This window comes from Eupeodes corollae, chromosome 3 (genome assembly GCF_945859685.1).
Source record: "Eupeodes corollae chromosome 3, idEupCoro1.1, whole genome shotgun sequence".
Lineage (NCBI taxonomy): Eukaryota > Metazoa > Arthropoda > Insecta > Diptera > Syrphidae > Eupeodes > Eupeodes corollae.
In genome coordinates this window covers 66,000,643-66,011,297 of record NC_079149.1, presented here as the reverse complement: position 1 = coordinate 66,011,297, position 10,655 = coordinate 66,000,643, and the positions used below count along the sequence as shown (strand labels likewise).

General features: G+C 32.8%; 1 protein-coding gene across 1 annotated transcript; it reads right to left on the bottom strand.

Moving 5' to 3' along the window:
• Positions 1-408: 408 nt before the first annotated feature.
• LOC129950123 (uncharacterized) lies at positions 409-9,921 on the bottom strand. Its single transcript, XM_056061953.1, has 2 exons — positions 9,697-9,921; positions 409-1,506 (listed from the first exon to the last, which is right to left on the bottom strand). Exons 1-2 carry the CDS (start codon positions 9,736-9,738, stop codon positions 526-528), a joined length of 1,023 nt encoding a protein of 340 aa, XP_055917928.1. The 5' UTR covers positions 9,739-9,921; the 3' UTR covers positions 409-525.
• Between the last annotated feature and the right edge of the window lie 734 nt (positions 9,922-10,655).

The following is a 10,655-nucleotide window of genomic DNA, read 5'->3' as shown; positions in this document are numbered from 1 at the left end:
TAAGGAATGATATTAAATTGCTCTGTATTGGTATCAAATGGGCTCTAGCCCGATGAGCAGTACACACATTAACATATAGCTGAAGGACTTTATAACACGAACTTTTTTGGACTTATCCAATAATCACCTTAAGTTAGATTACAATTCGATAGATTGCAAGTGTTTTTTGATTTTCGAATAATTATTATTATATCAAGTGCCGATATTTGGTATAATAACGTAGTTCACGTTTTCCCAATCCAAACCTAGCAAGACTCCTAACGGGTATTCCTGCCATGCAGTGTGATTTCTAGGGTATCGGCTTGTTTTATCCACGCAATTCACTATAGAATTATTATTATTTTGGTTTAAACTTACCATGGCATTTTGTAAATGTTTGTCAAATAAAATAAATAACAACAAAACAGCTCCTTTTTACTGGTTACTTATTTTTTTATTAAAGAAAACTAAATAAAACTTAAATCTCTCTATCTACAGCCGTACTTTAATTTCATACTTTAATTCACGCAAATTACATTAATACCACTAAATCCGAAACTGTCTCTCGATTTCCTCGTTATATGAGTTATCAAGAATTTCATCGTCAACCCAAGTTTCCAACGTAGTTGAGCTTGATCTGGAACTAGATTTATACGAGCCATCCAGACGACTTTTCATCAAGCGTTTGTCACGCAGAAGATTCAATCGATTGTCACAATCATCCCAATTGTTGTTTAAACAAATTATATCGTCATCAATCGAATTTCCATTGATATCCCAGCTGACTACTGGACACGGTTCATTCAACCAATTTCGACCCTCGCTTATGACTAAGTTATTAAGATTTCCCGACGGATTTGAACTCAACGTGAGGTTAACTGGATGAGATATATTATTTCTAAACTGAAGGAAAATATTGCTCTGCCGGTTTTTCGAATATGAGTTCATTCTGTTGATGCTTTCCTTCTTTTTTTCATTGAGAGCGCAAATATATTCCTTTTGACAGTCAATAGTTTTTGGTGAAGACGGATAACTTGATAGGCTTGAATTGGATGGAGTACGTCGAAAGTATCGGATATTTTCCCGATATCTTACTTTCTCAAATACAATACCAGCTGAACAACGGTGTGTCGAACAATCGTTGGAAGGATCTTCTTCAGAAAGGAGCCGAAAACTCCTAACACCATGGACGTCACATGGTAAGTAGTTGGGGTTCATCGTTTGACGTGCAGAAGCAAGGTAGGTTTCCAGTTTGCTAACATATTGAGAGGATACTATAAAATTTGAGGATTTAGTTTCAGACTGGGAAGAAGTATCGGTACGGGTGCTTCGTGAATTCAATTTGTTTTTATTGTTACGGTTGGATACTTTTGCACTGATGGTGTATGGACATCGCATGGGAATTTTTTGAGAACAAATGTCAGTGTCGGAATCCAGTTCACATTTTTGTATTTGACGTGGCCTTAAGGACTCTTCTTCTAACTTAGTAACGGGAGACTTGGTTGATGAGGTAAGCTTCCGAAAAAACTGCAAAAAGAATAAAAAGAAATATAGTTGAGTTTTGTTTTCTAAATCCAAGCAAAGTTTAATATAATCATAATATTTATCAAAAAAAAGAATTAAAACACAGCTTTTATAAATAAAGAAATAAGCACAGAATTTTAAAGATGTTTTTTTTTTACTCAATCAATGTTGTTCTCTTTTGCGTTATGATTTGAGTGTGAAAAAACTTAGTTTTGAAGTAGTTTCGAAAGTGGACGACTTTTGTTTACCATCATGATAGAGCCGACGCTAAAACTAGTTATAAAGGGTGTTTTTAGAGGCATATAACTTTGAAATGGAATAAACCAAAGATGATTTATTTATTAATGACATGACATATACTGAATTCGAAATATGATTTCTGACATATGACTATGACTACGGCTTTCTTAAATGAAGTCTAATTTAGAGGCCAGTTTTCGATGACATAAATAAAAATAAATTGGGTGGCGTAACAGTCCGTTTGAGAACTAGGGCCTAGTGACTGACAACTCTCAACCATTCCTGTGTGCGAATACTGTTGTCAGGGATGGAAGGGACCTACAGTTTTAAGCCGAATCCGAACGGCTAATTTGAGAAAGCACTTTTCATGACAAGAATTACTCTTGGAAAGGGAGTACCCGTGAAAAAAACTTTAGGTGGCATAGGCAGGGATCGAACAAAAGAACTCTCGCATGACAGTCCATCGCAACATTTACTAAATTCGAAATATGAATTTTGACATATGACGTCTACCGCTTTGTTGAACGAAGTATAATTTAGAGGCCAGTTTTCGATGGCATATCTTTTCCAAAATTTGTGGCCGTATATCGGCAATAACGTGGCAAATCTTCAATAGTTACGAGCTTATGGGAGTAAATTTCTGACCTTATATATCCCCACAAAGTAGTAAAGCAGCGGTGTACTATACGGTTACCAAAAATTTTCTTCATAACCAGTTGTCAGTAATCATGACATTGACTGTCACTTTCTGGCAGCATTATTTTTAAAGAAGTTCGGACCAATTATTCCATCAACCCATAAAAGACATCAAACTGTCAGTTTGCGTGGATGTAATGGTGTCTCAAAATAATATACTTCATATCATCACTCAAAATGGCTACGGCAATTTTGTTTATTGACGTATTCATTTATCCAAATTTAATTTCATTAGTAAACAAAATTCGCTAACGTAAATTGGGATTAATGGTAATATTATTTTGGGAACATTCAAATTAAACTACAAATTAGCACCGCAGTTAAATTTGTATTTGTATCTAACTAATTATATTTGAAGATAAAAATGATTCATATTCAAAATACATACATGCTTATGTAAATAAAAAATACATATATTGGGATAGACTAAATATGGTGCAGTAATATTCTTAATACGTATTGACTAATGTGCTTACTCGGTAAACGTTCGAGAGCTGAAAAATTAGATAAAATTAAAATTATAATAATATTAACAAATATGGAACAAAGGGTAATGTGCATTTGGGTCTATCTATTGCTAGTTTATACTTTTGTGATCAAGAATAAGATCAAAGGATGTCATACGCAGGGCTGGACAAAGCATATGTGCAGGATGTGCAAATGCACAGGGCGCAAAATTCTGGGAGCGCATTACCAGGAGCAAGAAAATGTAATCTGATCTTGCACAAACGAAGTTCTCGTCTAAAAAAAATTCCTCCGAAAGAAGAGAGCAGTTAGGTTGCTGTGCGACCTACTACAAGGTATGGCCAATGGATGTGCAAGTTTTATTTATTTAGAATTATTATTGCACACTGAGTATCGAAACTAACATGGGTGATATTAAAAAAAAACAACAATTTATTTATACAGAATCTTATGGGTCAGAGCGTGCAGGTTTTCCTATTGCACACTGTTTCTGTGTAAGAGTGGAAGAATATGAAATTTTTAACAGAATGGAAAAGATAGAGTGTAAAATTTAAAGAGTCGGGTGAAAAAAAGCTGGTGTTCAGAATCGAATTCGAGCCCTGGAACCAAGAGCATCTTTCGTTCCATGTTGCTCGCATTCCTTAAATTTAGCTGCTCGGTTCTCATTATATGTAGTTAAATTTTTCTATAAAGTTCAATGTTTGTATAACTTTTTTTCTAGTTTCACAACAAGTAAGGATATTTATAAGAATAAAAATCCAAGTCGTACTTTGAAACCCCTTTTGTGATACTATATGGGAAAGCAGGTTAGAAACATTGAGGCCTTTAAAAACAAATTTAAAAGAAACATATGAAGCCGTAATAGAAATAGGAAATCTAAAGGCAAAAAACATTGCAGAATCGTTAGGAAATAAAATTCTTGATTTTACATTTGTTTTGTTATTTTAGAAAATATAAATAAAACTAGTATATATTTGCAAAGTCCATCCGCTAATCCGTCAACTGGCATAAGAGTTTTAGAAAATACAAAAAACTGTTGGATTTTAATGCGTTGCGATGAAAAATTGAATGGGTAGGTTTGTTCAATTAACCCTAGAAATACCAAAAATGTTTCTTGAAGCTTCATCATTGCGATCTTAACGGAGAAAAAGACTGCTGATGAATGTCCTCAAACTATATTAGAACCAAAACAAAGGTTTAAAGTAGATTTTTTGTTTCAAAATACTTTATTAAGCCATTCAATGAATTAAAAAAAAGTTTGAACAGCTTGATACATAAGTATAGTATCAATTTATCATTTTTAAGTAACATATGCGAATGTTTAAAAAATAAAACTTTACGTGCTTCAAGCCTTAATTTGCAGAATGTTATAATATAAGGTTGTTTTAAAGATTTAGATGGAGAAGAATTCCTTGTTACACCATAAAGCTCAAGTTTAGATGTGTTAAATTTTATTTGTAGTTCAAACCTAGAAGAATTTAGTAATTACTCTCCAAATCCTTAATACAATCCCGGTCACGGCAGTTTCAGGAGAAATTAAATTTAATAACAAATTTCTTAGGACAACCTTTACTCAAGAGAGATTGGTGGGCTTATCTATAATGTCCATTGAAAAGGAATTATTAAGTTCTTTAGACTTTGATGATCTTATTTCTGAATTAGCAAAATGTAAGGTCAAAAAAGTAAGTTTAGAAGTTTAAACGTTTCCCCTCTGCTCATTTCATCGTTGCGTTTTAGTTTATGGTTTAGGGTTACTACTGATACCACAATAAAAAAACGCACTGAAAGTCTACCTCCTGGGTAATGTGGGAAAGGCTTATGCTTGTGTATAAGTTTATGTGTGAAAATATAAAAAGGGGCGCTTTCTACTAATCTTTCACAGGGTGCAAGGTTGGCTGAGGCCGACCCTGATCATACGACCAGTAAATTTGCACATTTCATAGCCAACAAATATTTTTTTTATATAAAAAAAAGCCAAGTTAAGAAACTAAATTTTAGAGAACATTTAATTAAAATCTATTTGTTTGTTTTTGAGAAAATTCGAATTTTTGATTTTTGACCAACAAATTTGTATTGTCACTGCTATTATTTGTAATCTTAAAAAAAAAACACAGCAAACAAACGCGCCTCCAAATTTCAATTTCCAAATTTGAAGTTTAAATTGGTTTGGGCTATAGAACAGTACAGACAGATGGAATCCATCGTAGGGTCATGTTTGATTTTTTTTTTAAGACATTTCTCCCAAACCTGGCATCCAAAGAAAAGTATTGCTTGGAAAACTATTTTTTGAATAATCATTTTATAAACGTTGCTAAGGCATGACTTTGTATTTATAAAAGGATATACAAAATTTGTAGCAAAGCTTACTTTTTGTAGAGTTTTGGTAATATGTTCTCTGAGAGTGAGTTTTTATTTAAATAAATACCAAGATATTTCACACTTAGATTCCATTTAACATTTACACCATTAACGGTTAGTTGATTGCTTGGTAGGTTACAAGATATTTTGTTTCTACTGAAGTGTAGTAATTTGTCATCAATCCTATCGCACTTTTCATATTTGTCACAATGTTAAGAATAAATTTATGTTAAGAATAAATTTATGCGATGAAAAGATCATCCGCAAATATGGCTATCTGACAACCTGGTAATCTAGGAATATCAAAAGTATAAATATTGTACAGTAAAGGACCTAGTACTGATCCTTGTGGGAAACCATTGTTGACTTAGTAACAGTTAAACGAACAGTTGTTGACGAAAACAATAAGATAACGATTGGACAGAAAACCGTGGATAATTTTTACAAGATACGAAGGAAACCTGAAATGTTACACAACTCCATCGTGCCAAACTGAGTCAAGTGCCTTTTCGATATCAAGTAGAATAAGCAGTGGATTTGCCAAGAGATCGATTTTTCTTAATCTGTTCACAGACTCTTAATACCTGTTGAGTAGTTATGTGATGCGTTCCGTATCCAAATTGTTCATTTGGAAATATCTGAAGCTCATCAACGATGAGTAATATTATACATTTCAATTTTTTTTGGAAAACTTTGCTTATACTACTGAGCAAACTTATTGGTCGATAGCTTGTTGTGAGTTTTAACGGTTTTCCAGATTTAAAAATCGGTATTACCTTTGCATATTTCTTATTTAATTGAAAATATTGCGTTTTGAGACATGCGTTTCGTTTATCGAAAACTTAAGAAATTCGAGCGGTGCTTTTGGTAGTTTTTTAAGATAAATATTTTTTACGTTATCTAGTCCATCTGTTTTTTTTTTAGTTTTAAATTTGAAACATCCTCCCTAGGTACATACTGATCCCTAGGAGTTTTAGTAATTTGTAAGTGAACTGTGTTTGCTGTTTCACTAACTAGTATTTTAGTAGGATCATCACTAAGGTGTTGAGATACACAATGATTTTTCAAAAATATTAACGTAAGGAAATTGCCTTTATCTGATTTTGAAGGTTAGGAATTTTTCTATTTTATTTTTAATAATTTTTGCTATGTTCCAGAAAGGTTTAGCATTCTTTTCCATGTTACTAAGTTTCTCATTCCGATTTTCATTTCGAAATTTACTTATTTCCGCCGCATACTTTTTGTTATAAAATTTATCTTCACTACGGTACTTTTGTAAACAAATTAATGCCAAACAAAAAAGAGATAAAAGTCACCATAAACAATTAAGTAATTCCTTGTAATGATTTAAATATAGAACTTGGAAATGAAAGAAAACAAAAATATTTTTTTTAAATTCAAATGATTTTTTTTTTTTTCAAAGATTAATATGAAGACTGCTATCTACCTGGCCGCGTATCGTCAATGACAAGTGGTCAATCGTTTCGTGTTTATCGACATAGACTAGAGACCTCACGTATTTCTACAGAAAATACTCAAGCGGCGGCGGCGGCGTTAAATCGCATGATCTTAGAGACCGTTTCACGGTACCGTAACTTGAACCATACGTTACCAACCCTTTTCACAGCTATGTCGCATGTTGCTTAATGAAAAGGTCAGTAATAATGAATCTATATACTTGAGGTTTATCATCATTACAAATACGGCAGTTTTGTTTATTGAAGTATCCATTCAAACAAAAGTGACCTTCATCGTTCATGAAAAACAAATTGATTTGCAAAATTAATTTGCACACTTTGGAAGTTTTATTCGTACTGAAATGTTAAAACAAACTAACAATAAATCACTTCACAGCTGACAAAATTCCCGTCATTAAAGTAGTGTTGTCAACATAGAGTAATGTACCTCAAAAAACATAATTGTGGCTTAATTAATTTAGAAAACAATCCTATTTTGAGCTTATTGTCGTTATTTTATAAATTACGATTAAGTGTAAAAGTCCATTAAAAAAATCGCGATGATGCTTACTTACGAGTATTTAAAAACCAAAATTTTGAATTTACTTCGTTTCTAATAATTTGAAATTGCAACTTAAATAGAAAAATATTTTATACTTAATAACACTATTAAATTTTGTCAGTTTAGTCGATTTGTATTATCTACGATTTTAATCAAATGTGTGCATTGTGTGCAGTTTGATCTAACTTGAAATGAAATGGGGTGGCGCAACAGTCCGTTGTGAACCAGGGCCTAGTGACTTACAACTCTCAACCATTCCTGTGTGCGAGTACTGTTGTCAGGAATGGAAGGGACCTACAATTTAAGGCCGAATCCGAACGGCTATTTTGAGAAAGCACTTTTTCATGACAAGAATTACTCTTGAAGGATTTGTCAACTCCTCGCAAGAGGCAGTACCCGCGCAAATTAATTTTTTTAAATTAAGGTGGCACAGGCAGGGATTGAACCCTAGACCCCTTGCATGACAGTCCAACGCACTAACCATCATGCCACGGGTACTACAACTATCTAACTTACAACTCCATTTATCATCGCAAAACTGCCAGACAATTTCTATAACAATTAAATAAATTTGGTGGCGAACAAATCCGTAGAGAACCAGGCCCTAGTGACTTACAACTCTCAACTATTCTTGTGTGCGAGTAATTTCAGGACTTACAGTTTACATGCCAAATCCGAGCGGCTAATTTGGGAATTCACTTGAGAAGAATTACTCTTAGAGAATTTGTCAATTCCTCGCAAGAGGTAATACCCGTGAAAAAAACTGTAGGTGGCACAGGCAGGATCGAACCAAAGACCTGTCGCATAACAGTCCAACGCACTAACCATCATGCCACGGGTACTCTTCAAAAAAAAAATTGTTGATTCAGAGTACAAAATTGAATAAAAATAATAATACATTTTAATTTTAATTATTTTGTATTGATTTTTGTGTTTCATCAACTGTACGAACATTTTGATCAATTGCGTTCAAAGTCCTTCCCCTTCAAATCCTAAAAAAGTAAATTTATAACAGCTTTAAATGGATACTTCAATTAACAAAACTGCTGTATTTGTAATGATGGTAAACCTCAAGTATATAGAGTCGATACACGGCCACAAATGTTGGAAAAGTTGGTTAGCCGCATTCTTCATATTTATCTTTCAAAAAAAAGTAAATTTTATGTCAATTTAAAAACAAATTTGTTGTTTTATTCCATTTTCAAGTTGTACACTTATTAAAAAAAATACCATTTACATGCTTATGCACAGAGTTATTTAAGATTTGTTATTTGTTTTTTTTTTTATATATATAGGAATTACTTAATTTTTGTGGTAACTTTTAACACTTTTTTATTTGTTGTGTTTGTTTTAATTAAATTCTTCAAACTTCACCAACATTTTTGAAAAACAATATGAAAAAAACGTTCAAAGAAGAACAAGAAACACATCCAAAAAAATATACATAAGGTACCCATTATTCGGTTAGTGGTTATTTTCACCTTTACAATGTTTAATTCAGTGAGATTCTGCACTTTTTTCAGTAGATACGAGTATTCAGTATTAGATTACGAATTGATGGAAATATTTATTAAAAAGGGAAAAATATGCCAATGCTAAATAAATAAACCTCAAAAATACTCCAAAACACACAAAAAAACATATGCCTTTTAGTTCCACTCTTTCATAACTTACGTCCACTTAATTTTTTGTTTTTATTATTTTCCCAGAGGCAAATCCTAAATCAAAATATTTGGCCTAATCTTAATACATAAATTAAGAACCCTAACATCATCCTCTAAAAAAAGATCTTAATTACAAACTAGAATGAAGCTTTGAATAATAAGACCATAGGTATGCAATAAACATATTCGTATGTATACAAATTAACCCTTAATGTTTGTCCATGTTTTCCGCTGAATTTCATATTTTTCTTTGAGTTTTTTTACATTTAAACGCACCCTTACCACAACTATCATTACAAACCTAGAAATGAACTACCAAAAAGTTGAAACTCATTTTTGCCCCATTATCCTTTCTATGTATAAAGTTCTCACGAGAATGTTTTTATGCTTTATTATACTTTAGGAGTTGAAATTATAATTTAGAACGCATTAATTTCTTTTTGCCGGATATTAAAGCAATTTCAAAACTAACATGTTTCACCACCATTCAATTAGTTCATTCCATGTATGTATATGAATAATCCTTTAAAAACAAATTTAACCTCTTTGACTCTTCAACTGAAAAATTAACTATTCTGTATTTGGTATGTTTTTCCACGCATACGGTTGCTAAGAAGAATAGAGGTAGGTTCCCAAATGGCAATTTGGAGGATCTAATCGATTACTATGATTTTTAATTTTGTTTTCTTTCCCAAAGGGATATAAGTGTTAATTGTTATTAGAGAAAAATCTTATTTTTTGAAAAACTTACTTTTATACAGGATTTTTTAGTGCGTTTTAACAACTGCGCCATATCCCCAAATTCATATCATAACACAAATCACTTTTTATAATCACTACAATAAACTCAAAGCACCTGTTTTTTGTTTTTTTATGCGGAAATATTTCAAGATAGTTCAATCTACGCGTTTTCAAATAAGGGATATATGTAATTCAACAGTGTTACACGTTCGAAAGCAAACTGAAAAACAATCCTGAGAGCAGACATGCTGTTGCTTCCTAAATGTCTGCTCCTATAGCTGCAAAATGACTCGTGCTTCGGCACAAGCGCAAAGCAACTTCCCCCCGTGCACCATATACCTAGCTATATTCTGTGTGGTGTATAATGCCAGAGTTTTTCTTTTCTCAATGAACATTATCAATGTCGTGAATTTAGGATTCCCTTCTTTACTGATTCTGATACAATTTTCATTTTTGCACCCCATCATATAATTTTTGTGTTAGATGGTCTAAGGGTCTGAGGGTCTGACAATTGACACACTCCGAATACTTTGAACAAGGTTTGTCAAGCGTAATTCAAAGGCATTCGCATTTACATTCACATTCTCCTGTCGTCCTCGCCATATCGCCATCGCAGCAGCAGCGCCAGCCTTGTTCGTCGCATTATTTTAATTGCCATTCATATTTTTTTCTAGGATTTTGTACTCCTGGCAAAAGGTATCACATGAAAGAGGGTGCTTGGGGTTCTGTATGGATATATGGACATCCATAGACAAAGGATGCATTCTCAAGTGAACAAGGCATTGATTTACACTCTAAAATCATGTATGTAAATAGGTATCTTCCTGATCATGGACAATGGTTTTGATAAGATGTGGATGTGGTTTGTCGTGTGTATCTGTAGTGTAAAAATACATAGCAAGGGCGAAAATATGCTTTTTAAAAAGCGAGCACTTTTCGAGACTCTTTTAAGTGACCTTGCATAAACTT